Here is a 26,920-nt window from a genome sequence, read left to right as displayed (position 1 = left end):
TTCATATAAAATATTAACAATCCAATTTTAGTTTCAGTTTAATTCCATTTTGAAGTATAAATCAACATAACGAACACATACATAACAACAAAACAGATTAAACGCTCGTCCTAAGAAGTACTTCAATTATGAATAATTCGCTGGAATGCGAGTGGTTCATAAATGAAATGTTGACGCAGTATGGAGAATTCAACAAACTGCAGATTGCAATTACGAAATGAAAATTAAATTTAATAATTGGTAACATAGTTGGGTAATTAGCCTAGCCTATATAGACCTCATGTATATCTCTCACCATAGAATATGCTTTAGTTGAAGCAAAAGTGTAACAGTAATTCTGTTGGGTGGATTTCTGATAAAGATTCTACACTGTGTGATTATGATCCGATCAAGATGACATGCAGGGAGTTGTCACCTCCCATGTGAATAGTTGAACCAGCGGCAGATCCAGGGGCACATCCAGCCGGTGCCCCCCCCCCCCCTTTTTTTTTTTTGGAGAGGCCCCAACATTTTTTTTAGTGGAATATGTTATGCATATATGCAAGTGAGGACCTTTTTTCTTACTTGTAAAATTTTTCGTGGAAAAATGACCTCCATTTGGTAGTGCAGACCTTTTCTGCTTTTAGTGGGGGGCTGTAAAAAGTCCCTTTACAAAATGCACCACCCCCCCCCCCCCCTTGGAAAATTCTGAATCCGCCCCTGAGTTCAACAGAGTACATTATTTTTTGTTTCACTTGCTTACCGTGAAAGTTTATGAGCCAGGAGAGGGCGGTAGACCCACTTTCTTGAATAATTCCACTTGAGTGACTACGATGCAGACTGGGTATAGAAATCTGTTGAAATGAATAAAAAGAAAGAAAAGTGAGCAGTGGATATATAGACAACTATTTTACACTTTTATTTCCTCAAAGCTCACATAAAGTATAATTTGTAGTTGTATGAAAGGGCGCGCAGGTGATGATGGATGCGTTTTGGTCGCCTCTGAGCAAGCAGTGGTGGCATATCCGAGGGGTAGGTAGAACTCACCAGCAACAATCTCACCTGCAACAAATGAAAAGATAAAGAGGTAGAAGAGAAAGGTGGGGGACGAAAGCAAATGAATGGGGAAAAAATGTTGTCGTTGTTGTTGTTTTTTGTTATTGTTGCTGCTGCTCTCGATGCTGTTGTATAGCTGCTGCTGTATAATTATGTTCTTGTCGTTATTGTTGCTTCTGTTGACGTTGCTGGAGCTGGTGTTTTGTTGTTGTTGCTGCTGTTCCCGTTGCTGCAGTTGTTGTTATTGCTCCTCTTTTTATTGTTGTGGCTGATGCTTCTTTTGTTGCTAAAATCAAATTTGTTGATTTAAACATGAACAATTTAAAAGCAGTATTTCCGAGGGGTGCTTTCGTTTGATCATGGTAATGCTTTTTAAAAACGCTCCCAGATAAGACGATGTCTAAAATTCAGGGTAGCGATCCTTCTTGTTGCATCTCGTATTATCCAATTTTCCACACCTGTTCTTACACTGCTAAGCCAGCTGGAGTCAAGAAAATACTACATTAGAAGAATAAAGATATAAATCAATTTCCTGATATATTATGAATTTCCATTTCATTCATTTTAAGTAATTTTCGACATCTTCAATAATATATCTTGAATTCATCATTTTATGTGATTTCTAGCAGAGTAAATACTCCATTACTACACATTCATATTCATTAATTTGTCGTGCAATCTAAACAAGTGGAGTGCCTCTGGTAGTCTCACCCGCTTTACGCGATACAATATAGCAGCAGTGCTGACTTTGAAAACGACTATAGAATAATCATTCACAACTGGAAAAACACCATTCATATGATGAGAAAATACTACGTTAACTGACCCTGACCCTAAATGACATTTCACCTTGATCGTGTGACCAAACACTTGTGCAAGACGATCAGTGATACTTGATTACCCTTATGTCCACATTTTATGAACTATAGATCCATAAACTTTCAAAGTCATGATATGGCAATTCAACAAATATGCCCCATAACAACAAGGCCAACGTTCACTGACCTTGGTCATGTGACCTGAAACTCACGTGTTCACTGATGCTTGATTACTCTTATTTGTAAGTTTCATGAACTAGAACCATATACTTTCAGAATTGTAATATTCAAAAATATTCAAAAATATTAACCTTGGTTAAGATTTCGTTTTGAATCCCCAACATAATCTAAGTTCATTGACCCTAAATGACCTTTGACCTTGAACATGTGACCTGAAACTCAGGTAGGATGTTTAATGATAATATATTACTCTTTTATCTAAGTTTCATGAACCAGATCCATATACTTTCTAAGTTATTCTGATATTTAAAAAACTTAACCAGGGAAGCGCTCATGTTTATTCATATCAAGATTGTAAACATCGATATTGCTTTGATTGATAATTTGCAAATCAGCAATAGAAATTCGCAATGGATTCCAAATATTTTCTTGCGACGCCCCCAAGACGTGGGCTCAATCAGGTGGCACTGATCTGAATACTCAGAAAAGGAGTTAGCTCCTTCTAGCACGAACTCCCTCAATAACGAACCTCACCTGCAGGTAGATGGCAATGACATGATTGAGAAGAGAAATATTAGAAAAGTATCTGATTCGATTTGAAGTGGTATCCCGGTCGGAAAGTGAGTTGCTATCAGCGCCCCACTGGAAGACCTCCCCCGGAAGCTACGCGTGGTTTTCCCGCCTAAATGTAACATTTTCCCCGCGCTACTGTCTTAACTTTACATTGTCATGATTGTGGGATATTGCCGCAAGGTTTTTATATTCACTCATATTTCAATTATTATTACTAAATGTTATATTTTGATGACTGATAATTAAGAAATGCACAAGATTCATTGCCAATTGATACATTATGTTCTCAATTTACAGTATTATTTTGCATATTCGTTCAAATATTTGGCATATACCGATACGCTATATGATTGTATTCTTCAGTAACAAATTTTAATGAGAAAATTAATGTTCAATTTGATTTTCTCAAAACATATATGATACTCCCCGTCGAATCCGATTCGTTAAACCATCGCTTCTATCATCTTTTATAATTATAACATTCACTTTTTATGCATTGCAGTTTCATTCGAATATTTACCTATATTTCAATATTGGAATGATGATTATTTTTCGATCACTGTTCTTTTTCATGGATTTAACGAATATTAATTCTTCCCAACAATATCAAACTCAGTATCAAGTCGTTTCATCAACACATCAATTTTTCATTCCTTATTTTTATATATAACAAAAAGAATCGCAAAAGGGAAATCAAATTTTCTATTATGCTTTAACGAAGCATAACGTGATATCAACTGAATATAACGTATTCTAAAATCATAATCATCTGCAAAATATCTCCAGATAAACGAATTTTGAACGATTAAACGTAAATAACTCGTTTTTCCTTTCTCAGTCTAGATAATGAATAAAACACATGCATTCTTCATCTTATAAAGAAAAACTGTTTTCTTGCATAAAATATGAAAGGGTTCTACGCAATACATTCAGTATTTTAATGTGTGTGTGTATTTGAGTTTTGTCAGACGTGTATCAATCAGATATGATTATTTACGTCTGGGACCGACCTTTAACGTCACCATCCGAAAGACGTGACCAGGGCTCAAACCTCTGCATCAATTTGTAACTTCCCCACAGCTTGGATTACAGGCGCATTTGAATGAGTTAATGCCACAAAGATTAAACAAAAAAAAAATCCTCAGATGCTAGTTTGTAAGGAACGAATTTTCACTCGAAGAAATCGAATTCTGCACAGTTTCCCGACTTTCAGATTTCCACATCAAAAATGAAAATGAATATGTGAAAAATGGGCGTCCTTATTTTGTTCAACATCATTCATTCCACAACTTATCATGGTATCTCTAACTATTTGCAACAAAGAAAAATAGAGGGGAACAATCTAGCAAGAAATGCGACTCATGGTGCGTTACATTCACCACTGCAACATATCGAATTTATTCATCATAATTCTATGTTCTCTGGCAAAAAAATGAGAGAACTTTTGGCCCATCACGGCGTGGGGTGAGACCATGATATTGCATTTTAACGAGGGGTACATGTTTACCCCCTCTGACTCCGATGGGGGTTAAAAACTTCTCTTAGCTCCATCGGCGGAGAACCTGTGATTTGTTGTTTTCTAAAACACAAGGTTTCTATTTCACAAAAACGACATTTAATCTTAAGAAAACAGACGCAAATTTGGAATAATATTAAACATGATTTGATCGGGTGTTTGCAAGGCAGAATCAATATAGCATGGAATGTTGGCACTTGACTTTGGACTTTGAAAAATAAAAACATGATAAGTCAAGCATCTGTCCAGAGATGATTTCCAGTTTAAATCCGATTTTGTGATTCTTGGCTGTCATTGACTTTTCGTAAGGAATTTAATTCCATTCAGCTTGTAATGTAGAGACGTTGTTTCAAACTAGATTGTACAGTGAGATAATGTTTCTCTGAATATGAGAGAAAGGTTATCATGGAAGATCGAACATGTTGAGAGTATATTTTATGAACCAGTAAAATGCAGATATATACTCACTGGACTGACTCTATTCTATCATCGCAGGTTAACACTTTTTTTAATGTCTTATTTGATCTGGCTGTATTTGACCTCTCATATGAAATTTAATTTAGATTTGGTCAATTCTTCGAAAAATCAAAAACGTTGTACGAATGGTATTCGATACAGAAATAGGATATCAAAAAGGAAAGCAATGTCTATTGTTCAATGAATGGGTTTTTAAGGAAAAGGATGTAATTTTTTTTTTCTTTTTCACATTTTAATCTAACATTTAATATTTGTAAAGTTAAAGTTTTCTCTGAAACATAATATCTACTGAAATGTAACAAAGATTACAAACGGCTTTTTGATTACACAGTCATTTTGGAAAGGTGATGAATTCAGCGGAATTCGATACAATCGCATTTTCCAATAACAAATATTAAAACGATAAGCTTACAAACTGTTTACAACAAAATGGCGACTTCTCGCAAATTGCATTAGGTTGGAAAATACCAGGTGGAAATGTTGCAAGAAAAATCTAAGCGTTCATTTTTAATCTATCCGAATTACCCTCGCAGTTGGACTATGTAATATAGAAACACATAGCAAAGAAACTAAGAATAAGATAGGTATCGAAATCAGATTTGGCATCTCAGAGGGGTCGTACTGGCACGAAGCTGAATTGGTGGGTAATCGAATCAGTCACATTTGGCGACTGTAACATTTCTCAAATTGAATTCTGATTGGATAATAAGTCTATCACATGATCATGTAAACTCACTTACGTCACATGGTTGAAATGCACGCGCACGTAACTCAACGCTGACCAATCAACGCCTTTGCAAATATTGCTAATGATATATAACACCCTCTTTTTCATTTTAAAGCAATTAAATAGTTAATTCATTTCATTAAAATAACATTTATTATAGGAACCCAGTTATTATACAAACATTATGTCGTTTGCCTTCCTTATATTTCGTTAACAATTTGCTGTAAAGGCATTCTCACAAGTAAGATAATACCGTTTTTAAAATCCCTTCATTGTGTCCGGGGAAAAGCGAGCTATACTACAAGGCATTCGGGTTACAATGAAAGAAAGAAATCTACATTCCAAAAATCAAAAGTATTATCTACTCGCAGGTGAATATCGAATCCGTTTGTATTTTATAGCAGGTCAATATTGCGTCATTCTGATTTTTCGTTCACGATGAAGTTTCTGATGAAGAAAATTAGTATAAACTGTTCCTCGGCTGTATTCTTATAATTCTAATGAAACATTGTGATAGGTGAACAAATCAATTTCTTGCAAGAGCCAAAATGAATCTGATAACATTTTCAACCTTTTTTGCTTCAAGGTCCCTTTAAAAGGGATATAAAAAATGTTAATAAAAATAACCACTAATTTGAGCATGTTAAAGGGGAGCCTAATAAACAAAATTCTAATCAACAAAATTCATTTACGAAATTATATGATATTTTACGAATCCATGAAAGTTCGTGTTTGTTTTATTGTTGTTGTTGTTTGAAGATAGATGATCACTTTTATGTACGTTTTATGAAATCTAACTACAATAACAAATGAACTGCATTTTGAATGACACGAAAATAAATAATTTAACTTAATTTTCGAGTGAATTCCAATAAAGCTGTATAGTAAGTTCCCGAAGTGAAGCGAATGCGACTATTTTCCGGCCGAAGGAAAAAAGAAATGATAAACGAATTGTGAGCTGGTGGGGTCATTTATATTACCTCATCTGCATATCGACCAGGATGTGCACATAAGGGTTATATGAAAATGTGCATAATTTCTAAATATCATAACATTATTTCAGATCCGATTTCGATGGAATTTTCAGTGTCGACCCTATTATGTTGATTCAAATTCTCTGAATTTATTAAAATGTCATGGAGGGCTGGGCTTGCTGTTTAAAGGACTAGTCCACCTTCCAAAAAAGTTGATTTGAATAAAAAAAGAAAAATTCAACAAACATAACACTGAAAATTTCATCAAAATCGGATGTAAAATAAGAAAGTTATGACATTTTAAAGTTTTGCTTGATTTCACAAAACAGTTATATGCACATCCTGGTGGGTATGCAAATGAGGAGACCGATGACGTCATCCACTCACTATTTCTTTTGTATTTTATTATATGAAATAGAGAATATTCCATATTTCTCCTCATTGTCAAGTGAAACAATTAATTCCTCCCTGAAAATGTGGAATGAGTATTGTTTAATACTATATGATTCAGTCAAGTTGGTCCTTATTGTCGGTAACGCGTCTGCCCGTCGAACCAAAGATCGTGGGTTCGAGTCCACCCCGGGCGGATGACTGAAGCCAGTGCGTTGTGTGCAAACGTCTCTCCCATGTTTCATAGATGCAGGCTATGTTACAATGGAAAACACTCCGTCCCTCGGATAGGACGTTAAATGGAGGCCCCGTGTAGAGGAGAGTCACCACCTTTGCACGTTAAGAACCCACTGCACTATTCGTATAAGAGTAGGGGGAAACCCCGGTGTAGTGGTCCACCTGCATTCCCCCAATCAGTTATATCGGGAGGAGAGACCTGCGGGTCATAGTGATTCAGTTCGCTTTTCTGCTCCCAGGCACAGGTGACGCCAAACAAATAATAATAATCATAATAAAATCTATAAAAAATGAAATATTGTATAATTCAAACAATAAAAAACAAAAGAAATAGTGAGTGAGTGACATCATCGACTGTCTCATTTGAGTTGTGCATATCACTGTTTTGTGAAAAATAAGGAAAACTTTAATATGTCATAACTTTCTTAGTTTACATCCGATTTTGTTGAAATCTTTAGCGTTTTGCTAGTTTGATTTTTCTCTTTTTATTCAAATCATAATTTTTCTGGGTTGGACTTGACCTTTAATGTAAATTCTATCCGTTTTATTCCTATAATATCATTTTTACCATGGAATACTTCTTTGAAAATGATAGTGAAGTCTTTATGAGAGTTGAACTCTAGATTCAAACACCCGACATTTTTAGACTCTTTTTTTCTTTGAAATTGAGAGTGAAGTCTTTATGTGCGTCGAACTTTAGATTCAAACACCCGACATTTTTATACTTTTTTTCTCCTGATTCTTTCAGTGTTACTATATAAAGTTATATTGGAAACTAGAATTTGCCTATACTGATAAATACGATATTGCACCACCGTCCACATAACAGAAAAGTAAATACAATATCAAATGCTACAAAGTATCTGATGAAACCCATAAACTATCCTATATTTTTAAGAAACAACTGCGCCAAAAAGTGGAGCTGATGAAAGCTGTTAAAAACAGGTGCCGATAAGCGACACCACAGCGGCTAACACCCGGGAACCCCCGGGAGGGCGAGAGTCTGGCATACCGTTGCCGGTATGTTCCATTCTTACTGCTATTGGTATGTGTTCAGAACTCAAGCTGGTCGCCCTTGCCTCGCACATTTGGCGGGAATTTATTTAGAAACAAAATTAAGAACGTTTGCTATGGGAGCAAATGCCCTGTTTATTCGACGCCTTTTGTTTTTATTGATGAATTAGTGTTCGCATTGTCCGAGAACTGACAATTAAAAGCTCAGAGTGCCGTGGCTTGCAGACATTTGGGAAAGAGAGCAAATTGGCATGGGTCTGATAACATCCGAGGCCAAGTAAACGCAAAAGGTTTGTAAAAATATATATATATTTGAAGAGCTGAAGGACAGACTAGGAAATTCGAAGAAGACGAAGGAGTGGAAAATAATAACAGATGAAAAGACGAATTAGAAGAAAACATATAAAAAAGTTATAAGACACGAATAAAAAATTAAAATGACATAAAAGAATCAATGGAAAAAAGTAGAATGAGAAAAGGTAGGAGAAAATATTTTCATGAGACTTATTAAAATGGATAAATGGGAGAGAAACGAGGAATAAGAAAAAAGTTTTTTTTTAAAGAAACACTAGAAAATGTTAAAATTGATAGGTCTATATATTACTTTAAAGAGCATTAAAGAAACAACAAAACTAAAACATTAATAAAAAATAATAGCACTTAGGAATGAAAATATCGATACAAGCTATCCAAACTCTAATCAAATTTACATAGATACCCCTTTTATAGCATAGGGGAACTTTTACACCATATTAGACAAAGTAAAGACAATATATATGAATCAAAATAATTGAGGAAGATTTCTCTCTACATCCAATACACATAAGTCTAATGAAAATGAAGCGATTACTGATTAGAAAAATTTATATCACTATTCCAGTAAAATCAAGCCATCTGATCGAAATTGCAAAAAAGTGTTAATAATGCAAAGATGACAAAGACAAACATAAGTCCTACAGGTTACCCATTTACTACACCTGGGTGGAGAGTATCAAATGTAAATAAATGCATTGCCAAATGACAAGAGTGCTTTTTATGTACACATATTTACATGAAAACAATTGTTAAAGAACAAGACACAATTCGTAAAATATAAACGTGAAATTTCATATCTGTATATTAGAGAAAATGAGATCCAAGTTGAACCCAGCAGGGCGCCATCTTCCAGAAACTTTTCTCCAAGAACAGCTGAATGTCGTTTCAATCCAATCAAACCCTACAATACTTCTTTCCTTGTTTTCACTTGTTAGCAGTACCACCCGGAATAAAATAACCAGTGAGGATGTTGAATTACATCTTGATGCTGACACTGTGACCGATCGAAATCTTCCGATACGCCCACCCCCCCCCCCCCCCCCCATTCCCCGCCCCACATTATTAGAAAGAATACTGGTTATTTTTTATCTTTCCGTCTTTTTTTGATTGGCTGATTGATCGATCAATTTACTTTACAAAGTCTCTAAAAGTTCACAATGAATAGACTTTATACATCACATATCAATAGCAGATCAGTTGGATGATAGCTCCCATAATTAGAATAGATGTATATCAAACCCATAAAAGTAGCGATAGTATTTCTCGAAATTCAATGGACTATACATTTACGGGTGAATTGTTTGCATTATCCTATTATTTTGTGAAACTGTTACAGATGTATGCATAAATGAGCGATTGTCCGTTAAAATTACCCCCCCCCCCCCACCTTCCAATTGAATTATGTATGAAATCCGAAAAATTATATTTAAAACAATATCCCCAAAAATGAAAATGAAATTACCGTTTGTACAGGATGTCCATCGTATCCAGATCGCATATGCAATACAGGAGGTAGATCGGCCCGAGGCTGTGGGTGTAACACTGGGAAAGGTATATGGTGCACCGGTAGACAGGGGTGTGGTCCAGATGGTGGCGGTGGTGGTGGTGGGGGAAGAATGGGGTGTGGTACCGTGGTTGGTAGTAGTAATGAAGGGCGCGGTCCTGGTGCTACTGGTACTGGTAGAGCATGACACTCCCCTGTTGCTGGTAGTGGTGGAAGAGAAGGGCACGGCCCTGTGGATGTGTGATGTGCTGGCGTTGGATGTGATGATGGTGGTGGCGGTGGTGGTAGTGGTTGTAGTGGTGGTATTGGTGGTGGGTTGACGAAGCGATAACCCGGTGGTAGGACAGGGTAGGGGGCTTTCTGAACACTCTGAACGATCCTTATGGTGTTCTCTGTAGGAGGGAAAGTTAAAAAGAATAGTCAATATAGGCGATTCCATACGTGTCGTACGGGACATTTCGACAATTTCTAGTCTATTAGCTGATTGCTTGAGCAATAAGAATTTATTTTTGGTAAATAATAAAGTTAATAGTTGGTAGTCATGTGAAAAGCTAATTACCAACAAAAAAAGTTTGATAATTGGTGATTTAACGGTGAAAATATTGTGTGTCGTACGGGACTCAGAAATGTCCCATACGACACACAACACTTTCACCTCTAACATGTCTAATTCACCAATGGACAGCATATATTTGTTGGTTGTCATTTTTTTCATGACTACCCAGTAGTACTTATTTATAAACATCACAAAACAAGTTGAAGTTCCACGTTTGTTTGGACAGTAGGTTGAAAAGTGTTGCGAAAATGGCTGATTTTTGTCTCACCTACAAAGCATAGTGAGACTATATAGGCGCCGCTTTTCCGACGACTGCGGCGGCGTCAATATTAAATCTTAACCGAAGGTTACGTTTTTTAAATGACAGCATAACTTAAAAATATATGGACCTAGTTCATGAAACTTGAACATAAGATTAATCAAGTATTACTAATTATCCTGCCTGAGTTTCAAGTCACATGATCAAGGTCAAAGGTCATTTAGGGTCAATGAACTTTGACCAAGTTGGTTTCTTTTATTGAATTACCATCATAACTTTGAAAGTTTATGGATCTGATTAATATAACTTGGACATAAGAGTAATCAAGTATCACTAAATATCCTGTGCGAGTTTCAGGCCACATGATCAAAGTCAAAGGTCATTTAAGGTCAATGATCTTTGGCCAAGTTGGGGATATTCGTTGAATTACCATCATCTTCGAAAGTTTATGGATCTGATTCATGAAACTTGGACATAAGAGTAATTACGTACCACTGAACATCCTGTGCGAGTTTCAGGTCACATGACTAAGGTCAAAGGTCATTTAAGGTCAATGATCTTTGGCCATGTTGGAGGTAATTATTAAATTGCTGTCATAACTTTCAAAGTTTATGGATATAGTTTATGAAATGTGGACATAGGGGTAATCAAGTATCACTGACAGGTCTTAGGTCACACGATCAAGGTCAAATATCATTTAGGGTCAATGAACGTAGTATTGTATCATTATAATTATGTATGGTGTTTTTTGTGAACAATTATTTTATAGTAGTTTTCAAAGTCAGCACTGCTGCTATATTGAATCGCGCAATGCAGGTGAGACTGCCAGAGGCGCTCCACTTGTTCTAGCATGGAATCGCCCATATTATGATTAAAGTAGACACACATTGAAAACTGATTTAGACTAAATTTGGTATAGATTGTCGGGAAATTGCATCTAAAAGCGACTAAATAGATGAATGCTTTTAAACCTAGTTAGTTCTTGAAATCAGCTATAGAAAGGAACCCAAATCTTCCTTCCAAGTTTCGGGAAGAATTGGTTGAAAAGCTACCAAGACATGTCAAGACCAAGTAATTTTAATAAACATTATTAAGAAAAATGAATCATGGTGAGCTGATCAAACGACCAAGTAATTTCGTACGATTATACGTTCATTTGTTACTGCAGTGCGTGTATGAGTGTCAGGCATGATGTGATGTATGAACTGAAGACTAACGACGCAAGCTTCATGAGCAGCCTTGTACGCATGCGCGAGAGAGAGCAAGATGGCGTAACATTAAATGGCAGACACTACTCTACATCGCTGTGCTATTATCTCATTATTATGTATCCCTTTAAGAACCACAACACGAGAACATAACAATTTGGCGACGAGGATGCAGGGATAAACATGAGAGTATAGATTCCCTTGTAAAAAAGTACTGCGATTACCGCGGTACTACTGCGGTACTACCACAGTACTACTGCGGTACAATTGAAGTACTTGTAGTACCGCGGTACTACCGCGGTACTACCGTGGTACTTATGCAGTAGTACCGCAGTACAATTGAAGTACTTGTAGAACCGTGGTACTATCGTGGTACTACCGTGGTACTTATGCAGTAGTACCGCAGTACAATTGAAGTACTTGTAGAACCGTGGTACTATCGTGGTACTACCGTGGTACTTCCGTGGTACTTATGCAGTAGTACCGCAGTACAATTGAAGTACTTGTAGAACCGTGGTACTATCGTGGTACTACCGTGGTACTCTTGCAATAGTAACGCGGTACAATTGAAGTACGTACTTGTAGAACCGTGGTACTATCGTGGTACTACCGTGGTACTACCGTGGTACTCCTAATCACTAAATATGGCTCAGAATATGCTTATTATCTGTATCAACATCCATTTTTACTAAATAAACTGGTTTTTAACATTACAAATTGTGATAGCCAACAAATTCCTCATGTATTTCTTGGTTTTTAATTTCTTATGTATTTGTTTGATATTATATTTTTTTTGTTTTTCTTTTTATGGAAAAAATATTGAACATTATTCAACAACTTTTAGCCCCAAATCAAATGATTGCAGTGATGAAAAAGAAAAATAATGAGGGTTTTGACTATTCTTTGAAAAAAAAAACAATTCCCACAGGATTTGTACACAAATCACAAAAATCATGCGATGTAATATGTACGCGATTGTTTGACAATCGTGATCACCTGAAGGACGCATGCGCGTATCTCGAAAAATCACGTGACGCGCGTGCACCTTTTTTATTGGATCGTAGAAAGGCGCGCGCGATCGTCCATTTTTCATTCAAGATCTCAGCCTCACTATGCCGACACCAGCTTCAGACGAGTTCTTCTGTCTTTTTGAATTTGAAAGCGATGACAGCGTCGAAATTGGACCATTTTCTTGGATATTAGACACGGACAAGGATGTGGATCCTGAAAGCTATGTCGATCAAGCTGTTGAAGTTATGTGGGTCAGTGGCAGCAAAACGGAGAAGTATCGAGCAACAGTGTTGGCTGTAAATAAGTAAGTCCGTACGGTGTACCCATGCAACTCAGTCCCATGCATCATGCATGCATTACTTATATGGTAGGGGGTCCTAAAGCTACGCGGGTCCTAAAGCTACGCACCACTCCAATGCGCATGCAATTTCAATTGCAAAATGCGCACTCTGTGTGTGGAGCTAGTGACTGCGGGGTGACTGCAGTGTGACGAACGATTCCTATTCAGTTTTTTTTACAGAGGCTGCAATAAATCGCTAAATACAGAAAAAACAACAACTGTTTGGAATTTTGGAGTTATATTCACTTTGATTTCATATTTTCCTATAAGAATATGAACATTATTTAGAAGTTTAGGCACAGGAAATACTTTTTCTTTGCATGATAAATTGAGTGCGTAGCTTTAGTTTAGGACCCCTTCTATATCGGGCGGCGAAATCAAGAGGTGTTCGGAAAACACGGCGGGATTTTCGTATTAGTGAGTTTTGTGATATTTTCTTTTTGGTTATGAATCTTTACAATATTTAACACAAATTTGTGAAAGACGATTTGTTAGAATATTAAACTTGGCATAGTTTTTATCGTTTGTAAACAAAGTGCGTAGCTTTAGGTCCCCCCATCATACGATAATTGTGGTCATACATATTTACAATGACGTACATGTCAACGAATAATGTCAAAAATACATATTCTCTGCATAAAATCAAATTGAAAATTATATGATCGGCTGCACAATCTCATAATGAACACATCTGATGTCATACAATATTTAAGTCTAAAGAATTTAACGTAGGCCTACATATTTTTCTTCAAGTTCAAATCGACTTTCAAATAGGCCTAGATCTAAACCTTCCAAAAAGAAACTGTGTCTGCGAAGCTGAAGACAAACGTGTGCATGGCCATGGGAATGTAACATTATTGTTGACATGCTCACTCACTGCCACCATTCCTAATCCTATATATTCTAGTCATATGTGTAAAACACCTTGTGTATGTTAGTAGATCTACTTGTGACTCATTAACCCATCAAGGACGAGAGCTATTTAAAGGCTAAAGGCCAAATTGATCATTGTCTTCCTCTACAAATTGGCAACTCGTATTTGTCGTAAATTTTGTTGGCCATTATTCGTTAAAATATCACTACCATCCCACAAATATGCGGGGCTTAGCCTTAGGCACTGATGGGTTAACAGTCAATTGACATGGTCCATTGACTTGTACCACTACCAGTATTACAGTCAATGTACTATTAATTAGATCTAGCCTATATTGATTCAAATTGTTATTTTGGTAAAAAAAGGTCTACAATTGCACACCCCCCTGGCATTTCAACAAATATTTGGCCGATTGAAATTTGCACAAATTGATGCTCTAACTAATAATGATTGATATGTGACAAAAATTTCAAAGAAATTCGAAGGCGGGAACTCACGATATCGCCTTATCGGTGTCAACATGGCAATGGCTGCGATTGCGATGCCGATGGAGAGTAGTTGTTGCCTCCGATCGTACAACCAATTGTGATGGATCACAAACAATTATAACGCTGTGAGTGTGATAACATTAACAAGACTTTTTACATTTTTTTCTGTTATTTTTTCCCTTATAATTTATATTCATAATGGAAAAAAGTTTATCACATGTTATGATCAGCGTTATTATTGTTTGGGATTGATCACAATTGGTTGTACGATCGGAGGCAACAACTACTCTCCATTGCGATCGCATTGGATGTCGATGCCGATATCGTAATGTATTAATCATTATTAGAGCATCAATTTGTGCAAATTTCATCTCAATCGGCCATACACTTTTGAAATGCCAGGGGGGTGTGCAATTGTAGACCTTTAGGCTTTACCGTTATTTTTGTTAACTGAATTTGACTTTGTATTTGAATGTTCTACTAGCTACTCTTCTATATTATAAACATTGTCTGTGATTTATGTTCTGATGTTCGTACATTGCCATGATGTTGGTATATTGCAGTGAGTGCGATGTAAACAGTGGCACTGACCACATGATCACGTAGTACTAGTAAATTTCCAAGACCAAGCCTCACATGCATTATCAACATGTCTGTTATTTAACTCCGGGCATCGCTAGCAGATTTTTTTTTTTTTTTTTTTTTTAATTATTTTAAAGCAGTTTTTCGCTGCGCATTACTCCCATTAGACATTTTTGGCTCCGGATCACTAGCGCTGTCGCGCTAGCGATCCCCGGAGTTACATGTCTGTTAACTCCGAGGATTGCCACGCTGCGCGTGGCGATCCGAATCCACTCAAAAGTGAACAAAAAAAGTTCACATTTGTGCAGCTGAATTCAGCTTTAAAATAATAAAATCATGCAATACTTAATTACCACCAAAATATGACGCAATATGCTAGCTTTGCTGTGCCTCCATAAAAGAATCGGATTTCCCCCTCCATTCGGCACAAATTCAGTCATTTAATGGCTTCCGAGACTTCCCTCCCGTGGCCAACTGCACAAATGTGAACTTTTTTAGTTTTTTGTTCACTTTTGAGTGGATTCGGATCGCCCCAGAGTTATGTCTGTATGTGTGGCGCTGACGAGCTGCATGAATGATGAGGTAGGTACTAGAAATTGACAATCTGACATAAACATGATTATGTGCATGATTATTTTTTAGAAGTGCCCTAGCCTGTTAAAAAAATTTTTCGGGGTCTCCCTGATATGTTAAAGCAATTATCATGATTATGGAGACATTTGAAAAGTGATTTTTGTATTAATTATTTCCATAAACCAAACCAAATGAGGAGTGGGAAAGCTCCAAGTGAGTTTGTTTGAAATTGTATAGTTAATTTTTTAATTTGTTTCAAAATTGTTTAAAGGATCCAAGGATAATCTCATCAGAAAAAGGAACAAGATGTGTGACGGGCAATCAATGGAGACTGATAAGGAAACTGGGAGAGGGAAGAGAAAGAAGAAACCAACACGCACATACATGTATTCATCTTCGGAGTTGGAGACGGATGATGAGGAGCCTCAACCAAAAGAAAACAAAGGTGTGTGTACATGTGTCATATGATATCCCAACACTGGAAGTAATTTTTGATGACTGACAGATTAACAAAATCTTTCTATCCAGTTATCATTTACAAACTCATCAACAAACATAGTCAATAAATCCTTTACAGTTTACAGAAATAACATTGTTGGCTTTGTTTCAATATTATGCAGCTCAATCATATTTATAAACAAATGTTCTGGTTAAAATGTATAAGGAGGGATATTTGTTTTCAATTTGTAGAAACAGAATAACATGTTTTTGCTCTTTTTTTAAATTTCTTGGGTGCTTAATACAGATGGTTCTAAGCGTCTACATATTGCTAAATTTTTCTTCATGAAGTAACTGCAATCGCCAATGGTTGTGTAACTTGTGTGCCTAGACAATTCCCAAGATGCTAAACAGTACTATTTAAAAAAAATCATAAAATTGTTTTTACTTCTATCTTTTCCTTTTTCAGAAATCAAAATCAAAAATTTCACAGTGCAATGAGATGGCCAGGGATCTCAGGAAGCAAATGTTTGGTGCCAATGAAACGGTATGTGCAGCTATTTAAACACCTTGGAATTGCAACTTGCAAGCGTGATTAATCTAAGGTACCTGTTGATGCATAGTAAGCTATAAGTTTGTTCACATATGCAAAGTGTCCTAAAATCACTGTTATATGACAATTAACTAAATGCTCAGTCCTGGGCAAGTCCAAGATAACGCGCGTGTTACGTATGGGACATTTCAGAGGCTTTTATTTCCAGAAAAATGGTGTAAAGGAACTTTGATTGCATTGAATTTAACCATGGTGATTGATATCCAGGAGAAGTGTATTCATGTAAAAAATTGTGAGAAATGACCTTGACAATGAGATTTTAGAAGAGAAAATGTGTGCTGTTACGTATGGGACCAGAAGAAAAGAGATTTTTTTAATTTCTTTTTCAAGTTGAAATTGCTCAGAAAGTATTTCATTTAAAACCTTGAAACTCACTGTGATAAAAGTCACAGCACTCAAGTTTACCAAGGATAAATTTCATGTAAAAAGGCAGAAAGCTCTAAGTACAGGCTCTGATTAAAGACAGATATGACGTGTTACGTATGGGACATTTTTTCCCCTATTCGTTTAGTGTGTGGAAAGCGTATATTGGATTTTTGGTCTGGTTACCAAAGTGAAATAAGCTGTAATTAATCAGATTTGTTTGCAAATTGTCAGGAAAATGAAATTCCAATAAAATTTACAACCATAATCATATTTGATTATATTTTTCATTTTTATCTATTTTGTTTCATACGGGCATGCTGCTAATCAACCACTAACTGATTTGAACATGTATTTACTAGTGCTAATTATTATAGAAGTTTTGATGATATTTTTTTGTTTTTTTTTATTTGGGGGTGGGGGCAATTTTTATACATTCACTGGGCTTTTAAGTTGTATAATTAAACTGTGTGAAAATGCCTTTTCTATTGTTCAAGAAGAACCACTTGAGTAATACCAGCTATAGATCTACAAACAAGTATGATCATTCTGTGCGAATATAATGAACCACCGTGCACCGTTCTTGGTCTATATTAGTGTATTTTCCCTAAATATGAAATGCCATGAAACAGTTGCATGATTTCTAAAATGAAAGCATACACACCCTTGCTTTTATCAAATACATCTTTACTACCTGTAGATTTAATCTTGAACAGGGGGGCCACAATATGAAATAATACACAGTTAAAATTCTTGATGTTGTCACAGTTTCTAACAAAACTTTTCTGAAAGGCTATTTTTTATGGGCATCTTCTGCATCATCACATAATTTTTGTAAAATTTGTTCTTTTTTTTTTTTTGTTATCCCTCTTCACTGTATTTATCTTACTCAGTAGCTACACTTTCCTCTGTAAAGATGTGAATTTCTTGATTGGTAGTAACTGGTGGAGGTAAAAAAAAAAAATCTGTCTCTGGTTCATTAGCAAAGCTGAACTTTGTTTTGCAAGACTTGTTTTCTTCCTCATGATTCCGAGGCTGACAGTAATGGCAACTGTCTGATTGTCATATATTTTCACCTTTCTTACAAATTAATAAATAAGAGGGTATTTTTTAATCAAATTATAGCATTCTTTCAATCTGAATCAGGTTATTCTGGATGGCTTAATGTTGTTGCATTTCTTGAAGAACAAATGTGCTCCTTCATATTCAGATTGTTCTCAAATGAAGTGATGACTTCTGTATGGATTATGCTCTACCTAAATTAATATATTTTACACATTTCATGCTGATTTATTTTACCTACCTCTCCCCATTTAGAATGCAGCAGTCTAGTATTGTCTCAAGACAGTGGCTGCAAGATTGGGATGCATGCTGCAGGCTCATTGACCATTCATGTACTGAGAAACTATTGATGCCTGCTGCATGTACATTCGCATGCAATATATATGGGGATGTCCCATACGTAACACATTGTCACATACGTAACATTATTTCATTTGCTAATTAAAAATGGGTCTAATTGTTATTTCTTTTCTTTCTAACCAGTATCTAACTTCTTAACACAATAAATTAGAACTTCCCAGAATAGCACTGCAATAACTTTTACAAATTCAGAAATAAACTAAAAAAATGTCCTCAATTTGTTACGTATGGGACAATCGCTGATAGGACGCGACCTAATTTGCATAATTAATTGCGTCGTGCATAAATTTTCATACCAAATTAAAATAGATGATGAACCTCTTAGGTCCACATATTAATAAAATTTCAATTGTGTTCCTTTAAAGGTGTAGATCAGTAGTGGTTTAGGAACTCGAAATGTATTTGAAATCAGGTTAATGGGTATTTATATAAAGAAAACATCATTAAAGAACTATCGTGGAATTTTGGACACCTAATTTTACTTCTGTGTGATTTTATGAATGAAAAAAGGTTGATCTTGTATCCATCGAAGAGCGAAAATTCGTTCGTAAAATTCAAATATCAATACACACGGCCGTTATCGACTTTTGTACGTGGGCCACGTACAAAAGTAAATATCTGTTTTCTTTGATATTTCAGCCATTTCTGAACCGATTTTGATCAAATAAACGTGACATTTGTTTAAAATTAATGATCTTACTTCAGTATTTTTAGTTATTTTCATTCCAGCTCCCAAAATAGTTAAATGGTTCCAACGCCCTCTCGCCCACTACTGATCTTCCTCTTTAAATAATAATGATTTTTTATATTTGTCCCATACGTAACACAGCATTTCTAATTTATGCAAATTAAGTCACTGAAATTTGCATAAATTTGCATGATACAATTTATTCCTTCACAGAATTTTAAATTTCAACTATCATGCTTCAAAATGACACCAAACATTTCAATGTTGAGCAAAGATGAAATTTTGTCTTCTCAGGGGACCTTATCTTGGACTTGCCCTCCTATTGATTGCTACAATTTTAACACATTTGAATGAATCCTTTAAAATTTTCATTGAACATATTTAGCTAAGTAATTAAACATTATAAATGTACAAAGTCAATATATTTAGTTAGATAAGTATGCTAATTGCCATGTAAAATCTTACAAATCCTAATTCACAGTGAAACCTTGTTATTGGTCAAAATTAACTAAATCCTGTTATGACGAGGTAATTGCGCTGGTTCACATTCATAAACCATACTTTTTAACTAGTGTCCGATTTGTTATCATTCTGACAGAAAAAATCAAATGGACGTACGGCAACGGGAAGTGGAACAAGTGGTGAGATAATTGACCTGAAAAAGCAGTTGGAGAAATCAAGGAGAGAGACTGAGGATCTGCAGGTGAAGCTGACTAAGGAGAAGGCAGTTAGGGAAAAGATACAGCAACAGCTGTTGTTTTTGCAAGGTACAGTATTTCCTCCCATTATTTAGTATTCAAATGCTTGGACAATACCTCATAGTCATATACCTCACATATTCGTTAAACAAACCTTTAGTTTATGGTGCCCTTTTGAGCCCATTTAAATAATTCATGTTGAATAGTTGGTAAAAAAAAAAGTTGGAATGAGGGGACTTGTTCCATATGTTAACAACTCTGTATAAGCCTTCTGAACTTTGTGAAATTCATGGAGTGGCTTCTTTTTCTGAGGTATCCCAATCTCTCAAAGAAGTTTTCTACTTTTTTTTATCTGTGTCATGATCTTATGTTTGTATTAAATCTCCAGCTCTCTTCTCCATTCTAGAGTATTCAGCTTCGGTTTGGCAAATTTTTCTTCATATAATACCTTCATAGTTTTAAATAGTTCAATTTTTAGTGGTATGAATAAATATCTATGTTATTTTGTTTTTGTTCAAGGAGTGCCTAAATTCATCGAAACCTTTAAAGGGTTCATAGTGGATATGGAGGAGATGTCGAGACTCAAGGTATGTTGTGAATCTTAAGGGGTGGTCACACTGGACATGACTATACCCACGAATTTGCTGTATGCATGTGGTACGAACTAGTGCTCTATGTCTACTGTTCACATATTTGCCAATGCCATGAGAAAGCAGTAAGAATCCGATAACACTTCCATCAAGAATGGAGAAGAACCAGTACGATGTCTTGCGAACTCAGTATGATTGCAGTAAGAATGGTGGACAATACCTATGACATTCTTACTGCAATTGTACCAAGTGTGTAACCCTCGTACTGGTTCTTCTTTCTTGATGGAAGAGTATCGCATATTTACTGCTGTCTCACTGCATTCTTGTGGCATTCGCAAATATGCATACAGTATGCATTGAGCATATGTAGGTATGGTCGATACATGGCGAACTACGATCGTACAGGTTAATACCGCAGGCAAATGTGTACAGCATTTGTGGGTATAGTCATGACTGTGTGATCACTCCTTTAGGCAAAGCGATTCCAGGCCAGCGTGCATTTGTGTTTATGATGAATTACTCTGGATGGATCGTTATATTGTATAGGTCTATGAAAACTGAATCAGTGGGAATTAGTAACTATTTAGAAGTCATTTTTTAGAGGAGGAAACATGCATGCAAATCTCTTATGCTATTTGCTATTTTCTGTTTGCTTTTGTTTCCTTTGATTGCTTGACCTACTTTGCAGTAAAATCTTGGTAAATATTTGATGGTATGAAATATGGATTTTCGTTTTCATTGGCAGGCTGATCATGAAGAGATGCACTGTCCATCAGGAGGGTCATCTACATCATCCTCGCCCGCTCGTTCCTCGCCCGCTCGTTCCTCCACCCAGTCCTCCACCCAATCCTCGCCATCATCAGCACGACCACAGGTAATTACTTCATGTATAAATATTTTAGTTCGACTAAGTGGCCCAGATTCAAAAAGAAAATTTGTACATAACCATGATTAACATTGATTACTGCTCGTATACAAGATAACAATTTCCAATTATATGATGGTTCGAGCTTGCAAATCGGCAAAATATTTCAGAAACATTTATTTGTTGCATTAAGTGTGTACTGTCAATATTGTTAACAGTATTTAGTCCTCACCAGGCCAGGTTAGTCTATAGCCCGCACCCCCCCCCCCCCCACAAGAAATCTCGGCCGCAGAACGCGCCGCCGCCACGAAAGTTGGCACCATAACCTGCGACATAATCTACAAGATTGTAATATTTTTTTGAAAAAATCAGTATTGTTAATTATGCAAAATTATGCGAAATCCCTTTTGTCTATAAATCTCGAAATATAATTGACAATATGCTCAATTTGTGCATCATCATATTTTATAACTTATAACATGTTTTCAAAATTGCGACAGCCAAATAATTCCTGGTGTATTTCTTTGTTTTTGGAATTTCTTATGTTTTTTTTTTATTTTATTTTATTTTTTATTGTTTCTTTTTTCGATGGAAAAATTATTTACCATCAGTCAACAATTTTTAGCCCAAAATCAAAAGATAGTTTTGATTGAAAAAAAAATTAATGAAGCTTTTTTCTCTTATTGGAAAAAAAAATCAGTTTCCATAGGATTTGTACACAAATCACAAAATTTAGCGATTTCCGGGCTAGCAATCGCTTACAAAAGGGTATACACATGGTCGTTGCGAAATTTGGTCTCATACGATGCGGAAGACTTCGATGAAAAAACTCCTGAAGTCGCGCGGCAATACCTGCGTGCGTTGCAGAATTATCGTGCAAAAAGTGAGGGGGTGGAATCCAACCCCCGTCCTCCCCTTCCTGCGCACAGTCAAAAGATCCATCTATTTTATCCATCAGTTTACAAATGGTATTTCATAGATGTGAACAATGGTTTGTATAAATCTTTGTTAATTTCAACCATTGCATTAAATATGTTACAGTAAATTTACCCTCATTTATGTTGGCCATGATTAAGTCAGTAGGGTATATCAGCATATAATCACTAACCATGTTGTATTTTCTTAAGTCCCAACAGATTGCCCTTGGATCGAAGGTCTCTCTTAGTCGAAACGTCCTCGACAGGTGCAACGCTGGTGATTTTCGCAAGTACACCTGCGATTTGATGCTGGCGGTGTTCGGCAGGCCTACCCTACTGACCTCGTCACTGACTGGTGCGAAGAATGTGGCAGGTCGCGCAAAGCCACCTCTGGACAGTGACAAGCTTCAGGGGATAATTAGTAAGTAACAAGACTTAGCTCATTATTGATTAAACATTTGTCAAGATGTACAATTTTGGTTTTTGTGTTTAAATTTGTCAGCTTTACAAATTTGGTGGGTGCAGATAATATTATGCAATGCCATTAATGTTTCATTTTAATCATTAACCCTCCGCTAACAAAGTGGTTGGATTTTAAAATTTTAAAATTTGTACATGTGCACATGAAACCCCTTATAACGAGGTGTTTGGGACCATCGATTTTACCTTGTCATAAGCGGTATCTCGTTATAAACGGCAGATTCAATAACACATATAGAAACACATTTACAATTGGGACCAAAGGATTCTCCTCGTTATAAGCGGTACAGGGAAACCCCGTTATAACGAACTCGCTTATAACGAGGGGAATCCTTTGGTCCCGATCGTAAATCTGTGTTTTATATGTATTATTAAATCTGCCGTTTATAACGAAGTACCGCTTAATATAACGAGGTAAATTTGATGGTCCCGACCACCTTGTTAAAACAGGGTTACCTGTACTTCATTATAAGCGAGCTCGTTATAACAGGGTTTCCCAATATCATGATCACTTCTGACAGATGTACCCGTCCATTATGTAATTTTTACTCAGATTACAAAGCTACCAGCAATTTTGATTTGATAATATTTTCTTCATTCATTGTTCGTTTATAGTGGAAAATGTGTGCCATCATGGACATTACATATTTGGGCAAATTATGTAATGGATCCTGATGGTACACATTTTATGAAATAGCTGAACATTTGATGAGCCAAATGTTTGTAAACTTGTAGTGTATAAACTTGTTCATAGCTTTGTATTCAAAGTACAAGTTACATCCTTTAAATTGTGCGATAGCGGAAGCAGGATTTTTTATAGTTCGCAATCGAAGATCCATCTAGTTCATATTTGTAATGTCTTTGACTCTGGAATAGCCCGTATCAGCCTACTTATTATAAAAAGATATCACTGCCCAATCTATGCAGGGCTAGTGCTTAGCTTTTTATTTACAGGTGAACATAACACATTAAATATATTTGATCATAGACTTGTGTGTTGTAGAACCTAACAAGTTTGTGGCTAATACAGAGCTTCTTTCTTATTTCTAGTGGCCAAATAAAATTTCAAGTGGCCATTGGCACCCAAGTCGTGCTATGATTCTCATTTACCTACCTTGACTATAATCTTTTTTTTTTGTTTTTTACGTGTTCCTTTGCAGGTCATGTCAAGTCAAAGTTCCCAGGAGTGTCATCATCGGAAATCCGCATCGTTATGCGGAACAAAGTTGGCAACGAAATTAAGTTGGCCAAACGTAGATCTCAACCGAAAGAGAACCAAGCCAAAGAAAACCAAGCCAAAGAATTAAACCAAGAACCACAAGATGAGACCGAATGAAGCACTTTGTCAAGATGACTAATTAATTAATAATGAGCTAAGTCTTGTTACTTACTAATTATCCCCTGTTCACTGTCCAGAGGAGGCAAATTTGCGCGACCTGCCACATTCTTCGCACCATTCAGTGACGAGGTCAGTAACATGGGCCTGCCGAACACTGCCAGCATCAGAGGACTTAACAAGCACATGCATATTCTGTTCCAAATATAATTTAGTATGATCATCATGATGCGACCTATCCGAGTATGCCATGTTTGGTACGTTTCTGGCACTTCTGAATCGCCCGTCGCTCCTGTGTATTTTTTTGGTTGATTGGAATATGTTTTAGACCACAGGCATTGCTATAATGCTTGCTACAGACCAACATTAAAAAAAATAATAATAATGTTTTAATAGGGGCCAGAATTATCCTTATCTGATATATTAAAGGTGCTCCTGCATCGTTTATCATACACACAGTGCCATCTTGCGCACAAACTAGCCTAGTTCAAAATGGCGATCTGTAGCGTAGCATCCCAACGCTTGATGATCTTTAACATTTCACCTGTTTCTAAAGCTATTTTGATAAAAAGCTCTTCATGGGCCATCACATCAATTCTAGGCATGTATTGTGTTTTCCGTCCAGCTGGTACTAATATATTAAATTTTATGTTTTGGCATGTGGATATCAAATGACAGTGCGCACGCATCAATCAGTGTTCTTTGTTGGCACCCTTCTAAACAAATAAGTGTCAAGAACTTTCTTGTTGAGTAAATTTTGATCTGATAAGGAAACAATTTGAGATTTTTTTGTGCAAAAAATGGCATTTATATATGATCTACGGATAAAAGCCCAAATTCACCTTGAAGAATGGAATCAAATCAGACTAACAAGAAACTACGTCTCTTGGAAGACATCAAAATTTATATGGGGAACCTAAATTGCCTCAAACATGCATTAAAATTTGAGACATTTGGTATTGTTAATCTGGTCTTTAAACAAAAGCGAATGGAATTAAAATTGCTTTTGTTATGATTTTGAATGACGGGAATATACCAAATTATTTCATGTTCCTGATTGTTCCGTACTCTATTTGCCAAAGATATTGCTGAAATGTATTCATTGTGTGCTGAAAAATAACTTTGATAATGTGTATGCGTTTGACGCCATTTATTTAAGTGGCAAATTTCCTCTCGTCCTTTAAAAACTTTGCCTTGTGCCAAATAACAAAGTATGCTCATGTAACATTTTAAAGGCATTGTCTTCTATATGTGTACACAATATATTTACCCTACTTATTTGTTGTGTAAGGTCACATTGATAAAGTGCTGTAACAAATATTGTTATATTATTGATAGATTATCTGTAGTAGTTATAAAAAAGTACTAAAGTAGAGATGTTAGATATCTTCATGTTTTTGTTGCAACTCAGTACAGATGTTTTTAACTACAGTTTTGAGATATTATTGATAGATTATCTGCTACAATTTCTACATATATGATTCATTTATTTATTTATGATTCATTATTTTAAATAATCATATTTTACTTCTATTTACTTACCTTGTCAAAGATTTTCTTTGCTCTTCATTACCTATAATATATATTTATGTTCAGTTTAATTCTCCACTCAATTCAATCTTTATTTGGAAATAAAGATTGAATTGACTGTATTATTCGTGTTAATTATATTTTCAAAAAGCTGCATCACTTCGCCGTGATCCCTCGCATAGGCCTATAAAGTTGATTCTATCCTTTGGGTTTATGTCAGGTTTCTATAGCTTCTGACCATACGAGCATTGAAAGTTAAGGGGTTTATGGGACGAATTATCGACTAGGGCCGTCCATAGCTCAGTCGGTAGAGCACCGGGCTAGCAATCCGGAGGTCTCGGGTTCGAATCCCGATGGAACCCCATTTTCTTTGCTCTTTATTACCTATAATATATATTTATGGTCAGTTTAATTCTCCGCTCAATTCAATCTTTATTTGGAAATAAAGATTGAATTGACTGTATTATTCGTGTTACTTGTCAAAGATTGGAAGGAACTTGATTGATGTATGTTTTTGTTCCAACTTGGATACAAGTACGTGTTTTACAACTCAACAGTTCTTGAAAATTTTATAGACTTTATATGAAGCGTAATCTCAACTTGCCTTTACCATAAACATTGTGCTCGAACCTAAAACTCGTTAGTCATAGTAGTTATAAAAAAGTACTAAAGTAGAGATGTTAGATATCTACATGTTTTTGTTGCAACTCAGTAGAGATGTTTTTAACTACAGTTTTGAGATATTATTGATAGATTATCTGCTGCAATTTCTACATATATGATGCATGTGTTTAGTTTTAATGGTTTTAAATAATCATGTTTTACTTCTATTTACTTACCTTGTCAAAGATTGGAAGATTTATGTTTTTGTTGCAACTTTGATACAAGTACGTGGACAGTGTTTTACAACTCAACAGTTCTTGGAAATTGTATAGACTTTTTATATGAAGCGTAATCTCAACTTGCCTTCACCACAAACATTGTGCGTGAACCTAAAACTCGTTAGTCATAGTTGTTATAAAAGTACTAAAGTAGAGATGTTAGATATCTTTGTTTTTGTTGCAACTCGAGTACAGATGATTTTCACTACAGTTTTTATCATGTAAAATATTAAGCATATAACTTTAACTTGCCTTTACTTCAACCAACCATTCAGCCATTGTGTGTGCTAAAACTTCAGGAATCCCGTTACCTCAACCAACCATTTAGCCATTGTGTGTGCCAAAACTTAGTCATGTTAGTAAGAAAGTACATGATTACAGATGTTAAAACATATATATATATATATATATATATACATATCTCAAAATAAACTTTTTATAATATTAA

General features: G+C 35.7%; 2 protein-coding genes and 1 non-coding gene across 9 annotated transcripts in view; 2 read left to right on the top strand and 1 right to left on the bottom strand.

Moving 5' to 3' along the window:
- The window catches only part of LOC135157827 (uncharacterized), a 19,868-nt gene extending 3,786 nt beyond the window's left edge, over positions 1-16,082 (bottom strand). For all 3 annotated transcript variants that reach the window (XR_010296773.1, XR_010296772.1, XM_064114798.1), the window contains exons 1-3: positions 14,506-16,082; positions 9,719-10,152; positions 743-833 (exon numbers count right to left, since the gene is read on the bottom strand). Coding sequence is in view for 1 of the 3 variants with exons in the window: in XM_064114798.1 (XP_063970868.1) it covers positions 743-833; positions 9,719-10,152; positions 14,506-14,530 (550 nt within the window). In the remaining 2 variants the exon portion in view is untranslated. The remainder of the gene's footprint in view (positions 1-742; positions 834-9,718; positions 10,153-14,505) is intronic.
- Positions 10,132-26,920, top strand: LOC135157826 (uncharacterized). 5 transcript variants are annotated; one of them, XM_064114797.1, is made up of 8 exons: positions 10,132-13,098; positions 15,923-16,096; positions 16,559-16,636; positions 19,774-19,942; positions 20,393-20,460; positions 21,209-21,337; positions 22,456-22,666; positions 23,886-26,920. In XM_064114797.1, exons 2-8 carry the CDS (start codon positions 16,064-16,066, stop codon positions 24,059-24,061), a joined length of 864 nt encoding a protein of 287 aa, XP_063970867.1. In that variant the 5' UTR covers positions 10,132-13,098; positions 15,923-16,063; the 3' UTR covers positions 24,062-26,920. The 5 variants fall into 5 exon arrangements, with proteins under 5 accessions (XP_063970867.1, XP_063970862.1, XP_063970861.1 ...); XM_064114792.1 differs by having other exon boundaries at positions 12,879-13,045; XM_064114791.1 differs by having other exon boundaries at positions 12,879-13,090.
- Positions 25,883-25,953, top strand: TRNAA-AGC (transfer RNA alanine (anticodon AGC)). Its single transcript has one exon. It is a non-coding gene; the product is annotated as a tRNA-Ala (tRNA).

Source organism: Lytechinus pictus, unplaced genomic scaffold, assembly GCF_037042905.1.
Source record: "Lytechinus pictus isolate F3 Inbred unplaced genomic scaffold, Lp3.0 scaffold_20, whole genome shotgun sequence".
NCBI classification, from domain to species: domain Eukaryota; kingdom Metazoa; phylum Echinodermata; class Echinoidea; order Temnopleuroida; family Toxopneustidae; genus Lytechinus; species Lytechinus pictus.
This window is presented reverse-complemented; position numbering and strand designations above follow the sequence as displayed.